Source organism: Callospermophilus lateralis, chromosome 14 (genome assembly GCF_048772815.1).
Source record: "Callospermophilus lateralis isolate mCalLat2 chromosome 14, mCalLat2.hap1, whole genome shotgun sequence".
Classification (NCBI taxonomy): Eukaryota; Metazoa; Chordata; class Mammalia; order Rodentia; family Sciuridae; genus Callospermophilus; species Callospermophilus lateralis.
Window position 1 is genome coordinate 23,561,971 of NC_135318.1, and position 20,610 is coordinate 23,582,580.

Genomic DNA, 20,610 nt, shown 5'->3' on the forward strand with positions numbered 1-20,610 from the left:
ATGCATCCTCCTGGGCCGGCAAGCCAGGCCCCCATGTTGGCAGAGTTCTGCTGAAGCCTTTGGGAGTCTTGCTAGTCCTCTGCAGGGGGGGCTATGAGAAAAGTGCCAACAGAATTTCATGGACTGAGGTCGAGGCCGTGGGCCCTCCCAGGTACCGTTAGAGCCTTGTTCCCCAGGCCTGCATTCTTGCAACGACACCATTTCTTAAATGAAGGAGGAGAGCAGAGCTAAAGACTTTGCATAGGGACTCTAAGGGGGCTTCTTGTGGAGTTAGGGCCTGCATCATCTCCCCAGTGATGAGTATCATGCAGACCCAGATCCGCCCTGCATTCCGAGCAGAGAGATGTGTAATTACTGTGTCCTCACCGGGGCACTGTTATGGTCCTACTTCTTTTGAGATGCAAATTAATATTTGAAAGTAAGTTGCCCTCCTGCCCTCCATTCCCATCTCTCTCCTTCTATCCCCTCATCAATCCATCAGCTGTTTTTTTTTTTTAACCAGCTCTCCTAGAGCCCTCTCTGTTCACCAGAACCAACACCCACCTGTGGAGCCCCTGAGTGATGGGCAGGGATTAGGGAGAGAATGAGCAGCTTTTTCTCCCCAGGAAAAACGAATCGCAGCTATTCACATGCCGCTGATCACTGTGCTGGTCAAAGTTCTAACTTAGCGTGGTTTCTAACAAAGGGAAACACTTCATCAATGGGCCTTGTTTTAAATGGAGCCTCTTATATATATATATTGTGTGTGTGTGTGTGTGTGTGTGTGTGTGTGTGTGTGTGTGTGTGTGTATACACCATTCTATTTCTGGTCAATTTTAAGACTTCTGAGGACCAAGGGAGTAGAGAGGACAGTGGTGGGCAGAAAGAGACAGACTTGCCTGACGGGTGTCATTCATATATCCACACATACATTTGTGCAACAGTAATCTTTAAGTTTTAAAGGCTTACTGGACCTGGAAGCAAGTTCTGTGCTATGGTTGGAATGTCTCCCCTGAAATTCATGTACTAGAAACTGAATCACCAAAGCAACACAGAAGAGGGGTGGGACCTTTCAAGAGGTGAGAAGGTTGTGAGGGTTCTGCTCTCCTAAATGGTTTAATGGTGTTATCTTGAGAGTGAGTTATCACTGCAGTGGGTTCATGAGAAATGGATGAGTTCATACCCCAAACCCCTGCATTACCTTATGTGTGCCCTCTTGCCCTTCTGCTTTCCACCAAAGGATTATGCAGCAAGAAGGACCTGACTTGATCGGTTCCCAGTCTCCAGAACTATAAGAAATAAATTTCTGCTCTTTATAATTCCCTAGTCTGTGGCATTCTATTATAGTGGCGCAAAATGGGCTTAGACACTCTTATTCTTTCATGAATGCATTGACTTGACTAATCTTATTGGCCCACAAAAGACAGCCTTGAATCTGTGAGCAAAACTGTTCTTCACCCACATCTGGGGAAATCAAGTCTGTAGCCAGGTCCCTGCTTGTTGACAAATAAGAACCATGGGTCAACACATGGTCACCAGTGGCCAAATGACTACAAATACCAAGGTGGCACCCTTTATCTTTCCATACTCCCTACAGAAAACCAACAACCAGTGTCTTCTCCGATGCGACTTGATTAGACATGGAGCAGTTCAAGAGCAGTGTGAAGGATGGCCTTGTGGGATTGTGCCTGGGCACATGGCTTTCATAGAATAGTCCAGAAAAGGAACAAACAAAGTGAGATGCTGCAGCTTGCTCTCCATCTGCGGGGGGGGGGGGGGGGGGGAAGAGATTTAATCAGATTTGGGTGCTCTTCCCAGATGAGGATCTTTCCTTAACCTTGAGCCATGGAGCATAGAAAGGATGAGACCAAAGGAGAAAGTAGGAGGAACAAAGCATCCCAGCAGGGCAGATGTCAGCCTCCTTTAACAAATGTCCATGCAGACTGGAGGGAAAGTGCCAACCCTGCTGGAGCAGAGGCACTGGCATTACCTACTCATCTTCACAACAGCCCTGTGATATGGGGACTCTGGTAGTTTTCTACAACTGCCAATAATGCATTACCACGAAGTTGGTGGGTGGGTTTAGATGGATCCTCTGCTCAGGGTCTCATGCAGCTGAGATCAAGGCATCAGCAGGACTGTGCTTCCTTCTGAGGCTCTGAAGGAGAATCCACATTCAAGTTCTTTCATGTTGTTTGTGGAACTTAGTTTTTGGCACTGTAGTACAGGGGTTCCCCTTTCCTTGCAGATGGCTGGCCTGGGGTCTCTCTGGGCCACTTCCATGTTGCCCCCTACTTCTTTAAACTGGCAGAGGTGGTCAAATGCCTCTTGAGCTCCAAATCTCTGACTTCTGTCACTTCTGTTCTGCTTCCAGCCTAAGACTGTTCTCTGCTTTTAAGGGTTCCTATGATGAGACAGGACCCACCTGCCTAAGTCCCTATCTTCAGGCCACTTCTTAGTGACTTTAATCCAATGTGCAGACCCTTTTGCCATGAAAGGTAACATCCTACCAGGTTCCAGGGATTAGGGTGTGTATGTCTTTGGGGGCCTGTTCTCCCTCCCAGGGGATCATTGTCTCCTTTTTAAAGACTTGGAAATGAGGGAACTTAGTGAGGACTATGGGAGGGATTAAAATGTAGTCTTGTCTGATTCCACAGCCCCCCTTCTTCCTACAATACTCACGCGCACACACCAAGCCCAGAATAGCCTGGTATTCCAGACTATATTCTGGGGCTGGTGGGTGGTGGCAAGTCCTTTCTGAGCCCCACCTCTTCTCTCTCTTTCCAGCTCTGTCTTTTGTGCCTGCTGTGCTTTGGAAATCCCTCATTCTAAATTCAGGAATCCCATATTCTCCCTTCCTGTGTGTGCCAAAGCCTCCTTTTTCAGAAATGTGTACCCCCACCACCTACACACACACACACACACACACACACATGCGTGTACACACACTCACACTCATGCTCACACTCACACACACTTCTTATTGGGCAATAGATTCCCTTTATCTCTAAAAACCAAAAGCTAAAAGTAAGATGCAGCTCAAAGTAAGTAGATATATTACATGGATCCTGTGTTATGCAAATGAGAGCTTAAGCATCCAATTTTAATGCAAATCAACTTCTGGGGGAAAAAAAAAGTTTAAAAGGCACATTTCCCTAAAGCCTACTCATATCCTAAACTGTGGATATAATTATCAAAACTCTTCAGCTTATTTTAGAAATACTTGGTGGGAACGGTGGCACCAGGGTCAGAGGGTGTGAGCCTTTGTGGGGGTGGGGTAGGACCTGGCCTAGGCTTCCCAGGGCCCCTGCAGCCACTCCACCCTCCACCAGTGACTGCTTGGAACCTATGAAAAGTGAGATGGGGGGGGGCAAGGGCGGCTTGTGATTGAGCAAGGTCAAGGTTGTCCGGGCCAATATCCTCATATATTTCTGGGCTGTGAAATAATGTGAACCCAGCACATACAAACATATCTAGAAGACACAGAAATTCTGTTTCCTGTTAAGGAAAACTGCTCCTGCCTGCTCTTATTATTTTCATGTTTTAAGGGGACCCTTAAGCATGGCTCCGTTTATGCAGTGAGACCCATTTTAAGTGGCACCTCATATATTCCAGTCAGTCCTCCGTATTGGTGGGGTTCCTCATCCATGAATTTGACCAACTGTGGTTTATAATTTTTATTGAAATGTTCGAAAAAGAACTGCAATCTGTACTGAACACGTCTGAACTCCTTTTCCTAGTCATTATTCCCTAAACCATAAAGAGCGATTATTTACATAGCACTTACATCATATTAATTATAAGTAATTGAGAGATGATTTAAAGCACACAGGGTGCTGTGTGTGTAGGTTATATGAAAATACTATACCATTGTATACGAGGGACTTGATATCTGCAGATTTCGTTGCGTTGAGTGGTCCTGGAAGGAGTCCCCTGCAGTCACCAAGGGGCAACTGTGTCTACACTGCCCTTCCCTCCTTGAATTCCCTTATTCGGTCTGTTGCTTCTTGCACAGACATTGGTCAGTTCCTACTGTTCTGGGTCTCAAGAATGGGGAGTTGGATACATGTTCTTGCCTTTAAGGAGCTCCTGGCTTGGCAGGACATAGGACAGGGTGGCAGGCTCAGATGACAGAACAAACACCTAAGAGGGATCAGTGCAATGACCTTGAAGGGGTGCGGAGGGATACAGAGTAAGGGAGGGGATGAGCAAGAGGGAGGGTGAGGAAGGTACCCTGGTCACTCACAGAGGCTGCTCCAGAGCTACCTTCTGCAGGGTACCAGCATTTGGTGAAGAAGGGAGGTACAGTCAAGTAGAAGTCTGGGGAATATTCTGAGATGGCAGGAGCCTCTGTCAGTACCACTGGACCCAAGGCTGGAGGGAGGAGAGGCTGGAGAGGTAGGCAAGGTCCCAGGGGAGGAGTGAGTGTGGGCTTCCTCTTTAGGACCAGAGGGAGTCACTGTGGCCCCAGGACTAGGAAGTTTGCATCTCAGAGAGAGCATTTTTGCAGTAACAAGGGAGGACAGATTCGGCAGGCATGAGACAGAGGTGGAGCATCACCGGGAGAGGATTGGTAGGGACAGAAAAAAGAGAATAGGTGTGAGGGGGTTGCAAAGGAAATGTATCTTGAGGACTTGGGAACTTGTGGGGTAAGGCGGCCCCTTCTGCCTTATTCAGGGATCCAGGGTCCCATTACTCTGACAGGCAAGCTCCTTTGCCTCTGCACAGCACCTCTTTTTTGTCACTGAAGCATGGCTCATGTACCCTGTCCCAATCCCTGATCATCACATGGATCTACTTTCAAATTCCCACCTTTGCATACTTGGGTGCCTTGTTATCCCCACCTGCAGGTGTTATGCTGTCCCTTGAAAAAGCACTGCCTTTTCTGGCACATGAAATGCTTTTTTTAAAAAAAAAAAAATCCAGATGGCTTTCAAAGTGCTATAAGCTGGCTATAGCATAATGGAATGTTCAGGTGCGAGAAAACAGAGAGTCTCCTGCGATGGCTGTCTGCAGAGCTTTTTCTGTGCTTTAAAATTTTTGTGATGGATGATAAACTGTCTCTCCCACACCTCCCCAGGACCCCTTCCCAACTTCTTTATTCAAATCAGTCCTTGTTAATGCCAAACGATGCGGAAGTCGGCTAGATGAGATTGCTTCTTGATTTGAGCAGATGTGTGTTAACGCTGCTATAAAGAAAAGGTACTAGTAAGCTGGACCAGAATGTGCCATCGTTGAAAATAACATGCTGTCTACATCCAAATGCGACTGCTCACCTAGTGTGGTTCAAGAGGGCAGAACAAACCCCAACAGACAAGCTGGGAGGGGGCCGGGCTTCAACGAATATTCTAACAATTCTACACACACACACACAAAAATCTCAACACAGAATGTGCTGAACTGTGAAACAGTGAATGCCACATTACAAGCAGCACTGGAGCAGACAGTAGAGGATGGCTGATCGTCAAAAGTATTCCAGGGAGGATGCTTTTGCCTATGGGGAGAAAGGCTGGAACTCATTACTAAATAAGGGATAGGTCGAGCATCAGGACATACCATCAGCTCTGCCCAGTAAGATAGAAAGCCCTGCCCCATTGAGAACACCAAGGGATCTACCTGGCTCCAAGTTCCCAGCGGGGGATGGGGGTGGGGGGGAGGGTTGGTGCAGCTTGACCCAGCCCTGATCCCCACATCAACACAGCCATGATCCTATTGCACTATCTGAGGCCTTCAGGGACAGGTCCCACAGGGGAATTCCGTATGGCTGGCCAGTGTTGGGGTTTTCTGTTTTGTTTGTTGTGCTTCCAGCCTGGCCCTTGTCTGGCAAGAGACCAACTTTTCTGATAGATTTTTTCTCTGCTGCCCAGTTTGGGAGAACAGATGCTGTGGGTCAGGCCAGGAGCCATAAATTTCCAGGAAATAACTCTTAGTGACTGAGGAAGAAAGCTGTAAAACACTCCAGGGGCAGGAACAGGAGACAACAGTAGCAGTGGACAATGCCCGGATTACTGCGGAGAGCCAAGATGAGCCCTGAGGATCCCTCTGGGCCTGCACACTGCTCCAAGGGCTCGTGCCGAACTCGCTCCCCTCTACTGGGGTTGGTTTGTTCAGTAGTTTCTAGGGGCCTCCTGAGTGGCCAGTGCCACATTAACTAAGTGCTGGAGATGGCCATGAACAAAACAGAGCAAGTCCCTGCCCTTGAGCAGCTTACATTCTGGGGATCCCCTAAAGTGTCACTGCTGGAAGGAAACACACTCGTTACCCTACCAGGTGCCATGATTTTCACACACTCACCTCACTGGGTTTTCACAACTCAAAGAAATAGGATCCTTATCCCAAAGTCATACTTTTAATGCAGGAGGAAAATGAGGGTCACTTGGGGTCATCAGCTAGATGGCATGGGGCTTTTTGACCATGCTACTTCTCCTATAGCTGCCAACCTCAACTCTACACCATTGTGACCAGATCTGGGCCATCTATGTGCAGGGTTTGGGGCCCTGTAATGAGCCCCTCTCCTCACCCTTTCCTCTCCCACTAAAAGATAAGGGCAAGATGCCCCCAGGGTTTCCATGTCAATTATGATAGACCCTCTTCATTCACACAATGCTGAGTGTTATACTCAAGGGTGCCAAGGGAGGTTAATGGAGGTGAAGGAATGTTACTCGTTTTCTTATTCCTCATTCTCTTTCTCTTCAATCTTCTTCTAACACCAAATTCCCAAGTTCAGTGCTCCTAGTTTGAGCCTGGGTCTGGCCCCTGGGACCCGGTGTTCCCCCGCGGCCTTCCTGGCCTTTGCCCTTCACCATCCCCCCAAGAGTCTCCCTGGCATGTTCCCCGCCCAGCATCCTGTGGCTGCCCTCCAACAACCACTGCTCTGGTGCGCCATTCAGCCTTCCCCCAAGGAGTGACTTGCTTACCCTCTCCCAGGCTCTGATCCCAGCATGTGTGACAGTTCAGCTCCACGCTAGGCCCAAGAACCCAGAGCTCCCCTCCTCAGCTCTCAGGATGGATGCAATGGAGAACGGTCTAGGTAAGGATGCACAGGGTGGGAACTCACCAAAGTTCTCCCCACCCCAGATGTCCATATCCATGTCGTATTTCCCCAGGTAATTGAACCAGCTTTTGTCAATCACGAAGAGCCCTCCAGCTATGATGGGAGTCCTGTGCATTTGGAAGGAAAGAGGGGGATCAGGAAAGGAGGAGACACTCTGTGCCCTGGGTACCCAAAATTCAAGGCCATTTTCTTCCCATTTCTGTTCCTCTTCAGAATGGTCAACACCTTGTCCTGTCTCCCAAAACAAAAACCTGCTCTAGAGTTTTGCACTCTGATTGTAAATCTCTCCTTGCAGACAAGTAACTTTGTTTACCAGCACCCTTCCCATGGGGGCCAGGATTTCTCAGAACCTCAGCTGCTTGTGGGACAAGAGAGCTCCCACCAACCTCTTCCTCAGATGCAGCCCTGTGGGACTCTTTGAGGGGGCTCCATTATTGGGAGCAGGGGCAGGGGTCACTGACCAGGCAGAGAAGGGTTAGGGCAGCACCTGTTAGCAGCACATCCATTTCCTGAAACCCAGCTCACTCCCTTATTTTCCATCCTTACATACATTTATTTATTTATTTGGTACCGGGATTGAACTCAGGAGCACTTGACCACTGAGCCACATTCCCAGCCCTGTTTTGTATTTTATTTAGAGATGGGGTCTCACTGAGTTATTTAGTACCTCACTGATACTGAGGCTGGCTTTGAACTTGCAGTCCTTCTTGCCTCTGCCTCCCAAGCTGCTAGGATTACAGGTGTGCACCACCACACCTGGCCCATCCTTACTCCTTTATTAAATTAATTTGGTCTCCCTCTTTCCAGAAACATATGTTGGGGTCCTAAATCCCAGTACCTGAGATATGCTTTGTTTTCAGAGGGAGGTCCTTACAGGTAATTAAGTTAAAATAGGATCAGTAGAGTGGGCCCTAATCCAATGTCACCAGGGTTCTTATAAAATGCACAAAAACAAGACATGGTGGAGACAGAGAGACATAGCCCTCAAAAGGCACAAACCCTGCTCCCACTTCAATCTTAGACTTCTGGTCTCCAGAACCAGAGACAATAAATTTCTGCACCCAATCTGTGGGACTTGCTACTACAGCCATAGCAAACTCAAATACCCACATTTTTCTTTTTTTAGGGAGTCCCACCCCAAATCTCCTGGCTCTTGATTGCTGAGGCAGATGTCACAGAAGGTCCTTGGAAAGGAAAGGGATTGAAGAAGGAGGCTGGCAAGAGTAGCAGAATCCAAGCAAGTAACCCCAATAGTATTCAGATATGTTTGTTAGATCAAACGGCCGGGGTAAGTTGTAAGCCTTCATGTTCCTGTGCCCCATTCAGTGGGTCCCAAGGGTAAAGGGAAAGTCCAATATCAAACAATTAATTGATAGGGAACAGCTAGAAGCCCAGGTGTACCTTAGCTATGGCACAGGCTGCTGCTCCCTGAGAACTGGCCTACTCCCGGGAGACGCTCCCTGTCTGATGAGCAGAGGCATCCCACAAGAGGAGGACCACCCAGAGAACCCCTCTGCTGGGCTGTGGCACCAGCTTCCTTCTGGACTTGGTCCACTGCTCTGAGGTGTCTAGACAGCCACTTCCCATGACCACTCCCACTTCACACAGGACGGATGAGGAGCCGAGGGGCTGATGCGCCTGCTCAGTGCTCAGCCTGGTGAGAAGCATCTCCCACTGTCCAGAGTGCCACCTGGCTCTCATTTCTCTCTTGGCATCACTTCAGATATTGAAGGTGGAGGAAGAGTAGAGCTCGGGGTCACTACCCATCTGCCTGGAGCACACTCTTCAGCTTTCTGCAGCCCTTTCAGTCCTCGGATTGACTTATGTCAATCCAATTAAGATGCTCAAACAGTTACTGTGACAGGCATCAGAGACACAGATGCCCTTGGATAATGCCAGGTGTCCCTAAGTCCCTGGGCACAGAAATCCCCACCCCATGGCCTTCTCTAGGGTTCTCTAAGCAGTTATCTTCCTGCTGTCTGACCTAAGGCAGGCTTATTTTAGCTTGGAGGGTCCCGAGAGGCCTGAGGTGCATTTGCCACCCAGTCTCAGGTAGGCCCTCATACACGCTTGACTCAGAGACCACAGGCCTCTGAGGAGTGGACCACAGGGATGGAACACTATGCTCTGTTCTGTGCCACACCCTTGGGGTGTGAGCAATGAGCACCAGGGAGAAAGTTTGCCAGGGTGCATTGTGCGTCACAATGGGACCCTGAGGAGAAAGTAGAGCAGGGCAGATCCCTCCACAGTATGGCATAAGTGGTCTAGAGATCACACCACAGTGCTCTCACCAAGAATAGGACAGATGTGCTCATTAACACGTGGCAGGAGCCACGTCTTGATGTCAGCCTCCACTTCTAGGGCCTGCAGCCACTCAGCCTTCCTGTGATGAGTGTGGACAGCCAAGACATGGGGGCCCTTGGCCCTAAGGGAGCATCCTGGATCCTCAAGTTAAGCAGGAAGCATGAGGCCATCATGGCCTGTGTGAGAGTAAACGATGCTCAGCACCCACTCCTCAGCACAGGTCACCAGAGCCCATTCCCTTAAATGGAAGTTTCCTGGAGACAGAAATCTCACAAAATAAGGGCAGCAGTAGAGATGGCCTAGCAGAGGGTTCTCTTCATTCCTGCCCTTTGGGCATCGAATATGGACCCCTCTGCATACAGTGGGATATCAGGAAAGACCAAGTGGTGCTAAACCTGCCCACCCCACCCTGCACTGACCCTTCCTACTCACCTGATGGGCTCAGTGGGGTCCAAGCGTTGAGCCTTCTGCTTTGGGGGGAGCTGCTCCCATCGGAAGTGCAGGCTCCAGTCAAACCCTAAAACACAGCACCAACCCTGTTGATTTGGTCTCTCAAGGCATCTACAGAGTTTAGTTCCCACAAGTTCAGGGAGACACTCAGGTTCCGGGGGAAGCAGGTCCCCAGGACAACAGGACCCCCCTGTGGGGACCCACAGCAGGGCTGCCAGAGCTCTCTCTCCCAGCTTCCTTCTCTTGACCTACCTCCTCCTGCCTCTGTGAAGCTTCTCCGCTAGATAGAGTTAGGAGAAAAAGAGCAAAGGATAAAACCCCAGGGTAGGGCACAAGGGTGACAAAATGGATAGCTACAGAGTGTGGCCCTCAGCCCTGAGTGCCAGGAAGGTGTAAGCAGGTTTAAGAGGCCTATAGACCTCCTGAATTATCTAGAAGTTGGTCTTGGGGTGGGGGTGGGGTCAGTGCTGAACCCTGGGCAGAGAGCAGTGGAAAATTCCTAGGATAGGGCAGTGCCAACATGGAGATCCCATGTAGCTGGGGGAGGCCCCAGGAGGACCCCTGGCTTACAGCTAGACCTGTGGGGGCTGGGGTGTCCTGCCCGTGCCCCTGGCCCATCCCTTCACAGTTCCAGGAGTAAGAGCCAAACTGGAGTGAATTCTCTTATAGGGTGCAGGACAGGGTGCTCCAGAGACACTAACAAGCTTCCCCTCACTTCCCTCCCACTTAAAGCAATGACAAGGAGGAGAAGGTGTCTGTCCCACTCACCCCCTCTCAACTCTGAGGCAGACTCGATGTAGCTGAAGGTGTCCAGGTTAATGATATCAATCACAGGGCACACCACACGTGTGTAGTCCTGTAAAACAAAAGACCCCCACACCCAGCCTGTGGGGAGGAGCCGGGCCAGGAGTCAGGCAGCCTAACAGGGCCTCCCAAGATGACCTTGGGCAATGACTTGCATCTCTGCATCTCAATTTCACCATCTACAAAAGTGGGTGCTGGACACTGTGACCTCTCTGGTTCTGGATGCATAAGAGGCCAAGAATCTAGCCTTGACTGTTGGGGACCTTGTCAGTCACAGTGGCCATCTGAGAATGGTGGAGGAACATGGTAGGGGTTGGCTGAGGAGTGCTGCACACAGAGAAGGGGAACACCGGGAGGAAGGGGTTCCAGAAGTCCTCTCCCATCAGTGGGGCTCAAGGAGGCAGAGGATTCAGTTAGCTGGCAAGGTGACCCCAGCCGCCAGCCTCAGAAAGCAAAGCCACGCACCCACAGGGGAAGCTCTCAGAGCTTCTAGATATTTTCACCCTAGGCCTTTGGTTCCCAGACCAGCTTATGAATATCTGTCCCCTGTAGCTAGATACTCACAACTCTGTACCTCTAGGCCCAATGTCTCTCCTAGCTCCCAACCCATATGCCACTGACCACCTCCATTTGCACTTCAACAGGTGGCTTCACCATCTTCTGCCCACGCATGCTCCCTTCTCTAAGTTCCCTATTTCTGGAATCATCACGAATCACTCTCACCTGGCAGTGAATGAGGACACTTCACCTTGTCCATCAACTAGATCCAGTTCTGTTGGTTCTTATTCTAAAATGGCTCTTTTGATTTCCCCTGCCTGTCTCCATCCCCTCTTAGCAATGGGCCCTAACCCCCACCCCATCCCATTAATCCCTCTCTCCTGTGGTTCCACATATGGCTGCCAAAGCCATCTTTCCACCATCTAAATATGACTGCTAAACTGATAAAAACTTGAATTGCCTCTAAGGTAAGGTATAAAATCCTTAGCATGGCATCCAAGACCACCCAAACCAGGCCTGCTCCCACAGGAGAGAGGACATGTGACATTTTTCTGAGTAAAAATGAAGACATTAGAGGCTAGGAACAGCAGGGGAGTCAGGAGGACAGGAGAGGTGGGACAGCGGGTATCAAAATACAGTTAGAAAGGAGGAATAAACCCTGTAGCATAGTAAGGTGAACATAGTTTATAATAATTTATTATATATTAAAAAAAACTGAGGGGGTTTTGAAAGTTCTCAACACAAAGAAATGATAAATGTTAGAGGTGATGGAAATGCTAATTATCCTGGCTTGATCATTACTCACTCTATGCATGTAACCAACGATCGCACAATAACCTGTGAATATGTACAATCACTGTGTCAATTAAAAAAAAAAAGAAGCCTTGTATTTTGTTTTCTAGCCTCATCACTTGCTGCTTTCTTCAGGCCACACTGTCTATGCACATCAAAATCATCCAGGGAAAATTTTCAAAACATACAAGCCAAAGTCACTAGCTCTTTGGGGTTTCCAAAGCATTGCATGTTTTTCAAGCTTCCCAATCCTAAGTGGATACCACACCAGGTGTGCAGCAGGGTCAAGTCAGGGTTGAGGGCAGTGTGCCAGAGCTGTGACTTGGATACTTGGGGATAACTCAGTGACACTCAGTGGCCTGGGAAAGCCAGCAGGTCTGGGGAGCTGGGCAGGACCGCTTCCCTCTCCTCCGCAGTCACCCTTTGGCCAGCACAGGCAGGAACCTCTGGTTCTCCTTGAAGCCATTTAATTTCCTGGTTCAATTTTTCCCCCAGACGAGGTTGTCTTCTTACTTCAAGCTTCAGATTCACTGAGTGCCTGATTCTAAGTTCACAGACTTAATTTGGCCCTGAGCCTCCCACATGCAGCTCCCTCTGACAGTAACAAGGTGCTCTGAAAACCAATGGGCCCCCGCGGAAGGAGATGCTCATTGTCAGTGTGCTGCTTCTACCTCTTGGGCACCACAGATGCTTCATTCACCCTCAGCACTGCACCTGCCCGCCGCCACAGTCCTCTGGGGCTCTTCTTGGGCTGCTGTCAGCGTCTATGTGTAGATACACATGTCACATACACACCCACACCCACACCCACACACACACACCCTCAAACATGCCCTTAGGAGTTCAGATGCATCTTCTGTGAGTCCGACCAAGTCTCATTTTACCTTTGCTCTCTGAGGGTTGAGCTCTCTGCAGCTGCACTGAGTCCTGCCAACCTTCTGCAGTACAGGAGTAAACTCACCCACAGACACATCTGGTCCTCTAAAGCCTTCGAGTGTCCTGCCTAGAAAGTGTCATTATTTACGTGGAAGCCTTGGGACACACCTGTGCTAACACTAGGCTAACAGAGCGATTTAGGGTGAGGGCCGTGGGCAATGCAGGGCCATGGGAGACCACAGGGAGGTCAGCCATGTCTGTGTGGTCAACACTCAGTCCTGGACACATTCAGTGTGAGTGAACTCCCCCGAGTGCTGCCACACGTCTTTGCTGGGAGAAGTGATTGTTACCTGCAAAACCTGGGAGAGGACAAATGAAAGCGTGTGCCTGGAACCCTCTCCTGTCCCCTTCCTATTACACTTTAACCTATATCCTTTCACTGTAATAAACCATAACCACGAGTGGGTCCTTCTAGCAAATTACCGAGCCCAGTGGTAGTCTTGGGGACCCCCAAACTCTAATCCTGTTTTGATTTTTTTAAAAAAACAAACTGTCCTTAATATTTAAAAGCCAAAATGTAAAATAAAAAGCTGGCTGCTGACCTTGGCCACAGACTCCCCCAGATCACCCATGGGCTCTGCCTCCAGCCTTGCAACAGGCTCTGGGGTGCTCCCCTACTGGTTTTGAGGGTTTCTGTCCTGTGATTTCTGTCAATTCAGCTATGGTAACTGCTCCGCTGAGTCATGGAGACCAGACAGGCAGTGATGGCTGTCTGGGACAAAGTGCTACACAGAGCCATGACCTTGAAAAGGGGCTGTGGGAAGGGGCTGTTGGCATCTGCTCCGCTGTTGAATCCCTCAGCACCAGCCCAGAGCCTGGTAGGCAGCAGGTGTTCAATCAGCCTTGGCGACAAGAGGGCGGCTATTAGCTCCCATGAGGATACTGTGTTGGTGCCAGCAAATGTGGATAGTGGGCCATTTACAGCAGAACAGGGTGACCTCGCCTCCTGGATGCCTGGAGAAGCAGACTCTCAGTACAAACACCCAGACCCACCGGAGGCCTGTGTGCCCTGAAGGCTGTACGTCGACAGCTACATCCATGCTTCGGCTCAGGTAGGCAGCTGGTAGAATCCCAGGCAGGTCCCTCTTCCCCCCTCCCCCATGCAAATTAAGGCACCCCACCCCCTCCTCTCCTGGCCCTTGCCAGGAGCAGTGACAGAGGCTGAATGCTTCAGGCAGTAGCCATCAATCATGGCTGCTGTCATGTCTCCTGTTTCTTCATTGATTGACATAATTAAAACCACGCTATGAATGGGCAATCTAAAGCTTCTAGAGGTACCTCCTCCAGTAGTCACCAGCATCCCTACAGGGTGGGAATGGTGGCAGGTACAGGACGAGGGAGAGACTTCATAGTCCAGGGAAGGTGGACAGGTAGAAGGTGATTCCAATTCGGGACACAGACAAAGCCCAGGGGCCTCTAAGTTGGCCTGCAGGGAGGGGCAGTAGGCAGGAGAGGGGTCCTCAAGGATGTGACACCTAGGCAGCAGGGACAAATGGATAGGACACCTGGGTTCCCATTCTGGCCCTGCCATCTAAAATATGTTTGAACTTAGCAAATTGGCATGCTCCATGGGACTCCATTTCTTCATCTAGAAAGCGAAGACAAATTAGTATTTCCAAAACAATCCTGCCTTTTAAACAGGGCTCCCGTGAGAAGCAAAGGAGGAGAGTATGTGAGAAGGCGTTGAAGAACGTGTAAGCTATTATTTATGTAAATTTACTGAATGCTACGGAGATCGAGATTTCTTAAAATATTTTCCTACTAAAGAAGTATGTAGATAAGGAGGGGAAGAAAAGAATCCCCCATTCAAAAACAAAACAACTTGGTGCTCGCTTCATATCATCATGTCATTGAAGTGAAGACAAGGAAAGTCGGGGAGATTTTCAACGTGGGGAATACCAGCTGAGGATGGTGAAGCCCCGCCTCTTTCTTATCTCTATTTTTGAAAATCCCAAACTCCAATTACAGCTAAAAATTTCCACGTCTGCTCATAAGATCACATGACGTTCTAGGCTGAGCCAAGACACGGGACATGTACAAACACCAGTAGATTCGCATTCACACTCCCCATCCCCAGGGGACTGTCCCAGGGGAAGCGTGAGGACATCAAGAGGCAGGGTCTCAGGGAAACCTCTGCAGCCCAATGATGCCGCCACAGCTCTGCAAGGGGCAGAGCTGTATCCAGCTTGGAGTTTGTCTTACTAATCTCTTTGCTATGAAAGCTTTAGCTCAGATAGTGGGGAACAAGGAGCTTAGCTTGGGAGGCTGAACTCAATCTTAGAGTCAAATGACTCCCCGTGATCAGGCATCTGGGGGCAGGCAGCACTTACATCTGGGAAGAGGAAGGAGGTATGGCCTGGCCAGCAGGGAACGCTGGCTGCGAATGCAGAAATGAAAGCATTTTTCAGGAAGGGCTTCTGAGACGGGCTCAGAGCCATGAGGATGGAGAAAACTTGAAGGCTAGTAAGACTGAACCAGGAAAGCAAAGTCCCTTTAACACATCCTACAAGGACAGAGTCCTCCCGGAGGTCCCTACGGATGAAACATCAAAATCCCATGTGATTCAATAATTCTACATCTCCATATACATACCCCAAGGAATTGAAAAACAAAAACATGTACATGAATGTTTACAGCCTCATCACACACAATAGCAAAAACAACCCAAACGTCCATCCATGAATGAATGTATAAACCAAATGTGGTCTATATATGCTACAAAGTATTATTTAGTCATGAAAAGGAATACTGATATATGCTACATGGTAGATGAGGCTTAAATATATGTCAAGTGAAAGAAGCCAGAATTGAAAGGCCACAAATCATTTGATTCCAATTATATGAAATGTACAGGAGAGGTAAATCCATAGGGACAGAAAGAAAATTAGTGGTTGCCGGGGCAGGGACAATAGGGAAATGAGGAGTGACTACTTGCTCATGGGTGTGAGGCTTCCCTTTGAGGTGGTGAACATGTTTTGCAATTAGATTGTGGTTCAGTGTGATACAATTCTGTGAACATCATTGAACTGCCCACTCGGAGATGGTTAAAATGGCAAATATTGTTATATGTATTTTATAACACATACACAGAGGCAGCCCAGGGGCAAAGGTCCTGGGGCTGAGTCCATTGCTGTGATGGCAGTCCCTAAGGGGCCTGGGCACAGCTCTGGATAAAGAGCTCCTAGAATCAGGTCTGAGCCCTGACCACGTGCCAGCCCAGCAGCTCCCCGACATGTCATTAGGGCTTGGACCCAGTGATCATGTGCTCTAGGGTGCATGGTCAGCTAGCCGGGACAGGGAGGGGTGCCAGGTAGGGACAGGGAGGGGTGCCAGGCAGGGCCAGGAGGTTCCTGAGGGGTGAGGCAGAGCCAGCAGTATGGGCACTCATTTGGCCCAGTACCCCAGCCCTTCATTTCTTCCTTGGAGATGAATTTCCTGACTCTTCAGGGGACACTACAACACATCTGCCATTCTGGGTAAGGGGCAAATTGCCTGAGAGTCGTTGCTCAGAAAAAGCTTATGTGTAAGGGAAAAAAGCAGGATACAAAATTGTATAAATACAGCATGATTACAACTACATAAAAGACACTTTCTGCAAAGAGAAAATGATCCTAAATGGAAAGAAATTCTAACGTTGGATGTCTTCACATGGTAGAATTGCGGCTGATTAGTTTTGATCCTACTGTTCCATATTTTCCAATGTTTACAATGGCTGTGGGTCACTTTTGTAATGGAAAATGAGAGGTCCTGGCCTCTTCTCTCCTGTCCTCTGCTCCCTAGTCAAGAGATTTTTCCACTATACCACGTTCCTGGGCTTCAAATCTATTCCTTTTTCATATGACCTTAATTTAAGTAGGGAACCTCATCTCTTCTGTATAAAACCTTATAAACAAAGTCTCAAGGCCACCCCCCGCTAACCACCCTAGGTTTTCTAGCCTTCCTTCTGATTCTGCAACCTTAACCCTTGGTGGTTGCTATTTATCCACTCCGTCTCCTCCTAGCTCCAGGCATGAATGGCAGCAGGACCTCCCTGGATTCATGTCAGCAACTGACAGGCAGAAAGACCTTTTGGGGGAGGTAAAGGTCACTGGCCAGAAGTGGATTTCCCTACTTCGTTATCCAGGTGCTCAAACATCTCAGAATGTCCTTGTTTCTAGAGTGTTCACATCTCTTTTCCCTAGCCTGTTTCATCTCCCTTCTAGGGGTCAATTGCAAAGCAGTGCGGGCCCTGTAATGAGGACAGCAGGGGCTTACAAAGCTGGTGTGGATTTCTGTTACAGGGTCATTCCAGTTCTTTGGCCTCTGCCCCAAATAGGTGCTCCGTAAGTGTCTGCTAATTTAGGGGCCAGAAGTGAACCTGCTCACCTCCTAATTCCAACCCCAGCACTTCTGCTTTCTTATCACTTCCAAACACCGAGCTCCTATTCTATGTCACACAGGGTGGTCCCAAGGACAGAACTGGTCCCCTGCTTCAGGTTTGTCATTTGTTAGGGTAGATAGAGAAAAGAACCCAGAGAGGAATCGGTGGGCCCAGTAAGTGAGCAATTTTTGCCCAAAGAGATCCTAGCTGGCCCTGCAGTCAGGACGGGCTTCCCACCTGGAGGAGGAGAGACGGGCACGCAGCAGGAAGGTTTGTGGAGAGGAGACAAAGTGCATCCAGGGATGGAAGGGCTTGCTCAGAGATGCCAGGGGGCAAGTTCGGGGATAAGGAGCAGCCCAGCTGTGTTGAAGGGAATGCCGGGCAGGCTGCGGAGCCATGGATGAGAATTAGAGGGAGGGGTGCATTTGAATGAGACTTTGGTGCCAGGAGAAGCCCTACCCCAATGAACGGTCAGTCTGCAACTTTGTGTCGCTCAACTCAGACCTCTCTGTATCACAGCAGAGGGGATCCGTCTAACAATACTGAGGGGATGGCCCTCTGCATCTCTGGGGAAGTAGTCCGGGCTGGTCTTGTGCATGCAGGCCCCCAAGGCTGGCTGCTTGGGAAGAACAGCATGGGTAAGGACTACGTGGTTCTCTCCTGAGCGGTCTGCATGCTCAGTCCTCTCAGCCCCTTGACATGGCACAATGCCGGGAGGACTGGAGCAGCTACCATGAAAGGTAAGAAAGAATCCTCGTATAGGGAACATGCTGTTCAAGCAACGTCCAAGGTGCTGGTGCTGGGGGTACCAGCTGAGGACTTTCAGGCCCCACGACTGTTTCTTCATCTGTGAAATGGTATGATGACACCCGGCTCCTACTGCACGGACCCTCTGTTTGAGTCAGTAGTTGATAAGGGTGTGGAGCAATGCAAATGCTGGTCACTGGCACCACTGTCTACAGAAGAGTAGACTGTGGATTGGCAGAACAGTGAGTGGACTTTTTAAAATATAAAATAATTAAGGGAAAAATTGGATCTCTTTTTCACTTTCCCAAGGAGTAACTGACACAGGCAGAAAAGACACATATAGAATTCCAGAGTCAGTTAAGGGTGGGCAGAGGCAAGGGCTTCAGGTCTCTCTGCCCACCTGCTTGGGCAGGGCCTCGGGGTGATAGTACTGCAGAAGTAGAAGGAGGAGAGAGGCCTCAGAAATTGAGTGATGAAGCTTGGCTCATTCTGCTGCTTCTTCCTACAAGAGACCCTTCTGATGATTCCCTTTCTGGAACTTTCTGGTTTGGTAGAAATAGTTCTGAGTGGTTCTCTCTTGACCAGGAAGTTGAATGTGTCACATATAACCCATTGGGAGCCCTAACTGGAAACCTACTATGGGTGACAGTGGGATAAAACAAACACGTCTGGATCCTTGCTCCTCTACTGGCTGAGGTGGGACCCTGGGAAGGCCACACTACCTTAGTTAGTTCCTCTGTAAAATAGGGTCAGTCATGTGTCCTGCCCAACTCTCAGAAGTGGAGGCCTATGTGAGGTAATGAGAGACCCCAGCAGAACTGGATGGAAGGAAACCCAGTTCTGCTCCTCGGCCCCACTCACCTCTTTGACCCTGTGCAAAAGGGGCTGGAGCCAGTCCCTGTTCACCTCACAGTGGCTGTCCAGGAATGTCAGAGTGGTGCCCTGAGCAGCATCAGCACCCCGTATCCGGGAGCGGACCAGACCTGCATCAGGGACAAATGATCGGGTGGGTGCCACTGTCCCTCCATCACCTGAACACCCAAACACACACCCATGACCCCCAGCCCTGCCCCACACCACAGACCTACCTTGCCGCTCGGTGTTACGCAAGCACTTGACCTTGGGCAGCCTGATGAGCTGATTGCAGTCATCAGCTGCAAAGACAAAGGTTGTGCCAGTGAGCACCCAGGGATGCGACCACCAGTGAGTGAACTTGACCGCCTGGGAAGGCAGCCCTGCTCACCATTCCCAACCTGAGATGCTGAGCCTGGTCCTGACACTAGGGTGCTCCTGGATGGGGCTGATGATCACTGCTGTCATTATAAAGGTGGTCAGTCTGGGCAGGTGGCTGCAGCTAGGCCTCTCTGGTATAGGCCATATATAGTAGCAACTGCATATTTGCTTGAAAACATTCTAGGTGGGAAATCTTGGCATGGTCACCTAGGGACATTTCTTGGCTACAGACCACTGAAGGACAAGGTTAGAGTCCTGTATACTTTTCTGGGTCTGTTCAGAACTGTGGGGAGGCCAGGCATAGATGAGGATTTTGGACTTTGCTTTCAGATTATGGAGACCCTCTTGTGAAGGGATTGGCCAGTGTCCCTTCTGTTATAGGGAGCCGATAATGGCTACCGGGACAATGGCTCTTGGAAGGAAGGCCTCCAGCCATAGGACAATGTGCGAGGCTGGGCGAGAGGCCACGTCTTAGGCTCCTACTCCCATGCCCTTGAGCTTCCTGCTGCTCCATACTTCTCAGCTTGCCAGTTCCTGACTGAGCTCCATACCTCAGCCCCACCGTTCTGGTTTTGCTTTTGCTGTGTTCATTTACTGGTCTTGGCCTCTCTGCTTGACTCTGGACTCTAATGAGTGACAGAAGACACTTTCCCAGGTCTTTTGGGTTAGGTCCTGTTCTGAGCGCTGAGGCTGTGTTAACACACTGAATCCCTATAGAAACTCTATACTATTCTAGCCAGCTCCTTCAATAGACAAGAAACGGACACACATGAGGTTAATGATTTGCTGAACTAGTAAGTTCCAGCTCGAGAATTTGAGCCCCAGCAGTCTAGCTCCTGAGCCCAGCTCTAACCACTTGACTATTCACCCCTAAGTGAGTCCTACAGCATGCCTTTCTCCTGCTTCAGTGCCAGTGCACCCCCAGCAGAGCTAATGTCTCTCCCACCTCAAGCCCTTCTTCACTAGGGAAGGGGAAGATGATCACCACATTCCAGAAGTGGGAGTCCAGATCTTAGTGCCCTGGGTCTGTGTGCAGCCCACTGTGACATGTGTCCCAGAAGTTCTGGGGCGGTTCACAGGTGTGGGTTTCCAGTGTGTGCACAGACAGCCCTGTGGTGGGAGGGGCTCCCTGTGCCCTGTTTCTAGCAGCTGTGGGGATGGGCTCTACTCTCCTGAGACTTAAAGTTGTCCCCAGTGGTCACCCAACTTCCCCTGCAACCAGGAAGAGGTGGTTCTGCCTAGATGACAGTGACTACAGGGAACTGCATTCAGACTACCGGGACAATGGCTCTTGGAGAAGGTGTCAGTATTAACAATTCCTGAATTCTAACAGAGCTAGTGCAGTTATTGGGCCTTTCAAACTTATCATGCAGCTTTCTGGAACCCCCAGCATGTTTTCTTGGGGGAAAGTAGATCTAGGGTGTACATCTGAGTGGGACCCAGGTTCTTTGAT

General features: G+C 49.6%; 1 protein-coding gene across 1 annotated transcript in view; it reads right to left on the reverse strand.

Moving 5' to 3' along the window:
* Positions 1–20,610, reverse strand: part of Galnt14 (polypeptide N-acetylgalactosaminyltransferase 14) — a 203,568-nt gene that overhangs the window by 20,195 nt on the left and 162,763 nt on the right. The window contains exons 5-9 of the mRNA XM_076833382.2: positions 19,013–19,078; positions 18,786–18,907; positions 10,556–10,643; positions 9,770–9,854; positions 7,037–7,140 (exon numbers count right to left, since the gene is read on the reverse strand). Of these exons, the coding sequence (XP_076689497.1) occupies positions 7,037–7,140; positions 9,770–9,854; positions 10,556–10,643; positions 18,786–18,907; positions 19,013–19,078 (465 nt within the window). The remainder of the gene's footprint in view (positions 1–7,036; positions 7,141–9,769; positions 9,855–10,555; positions 10,644–18,785; positions 18,908–19,012; positions 19,079–20,610) is intronic.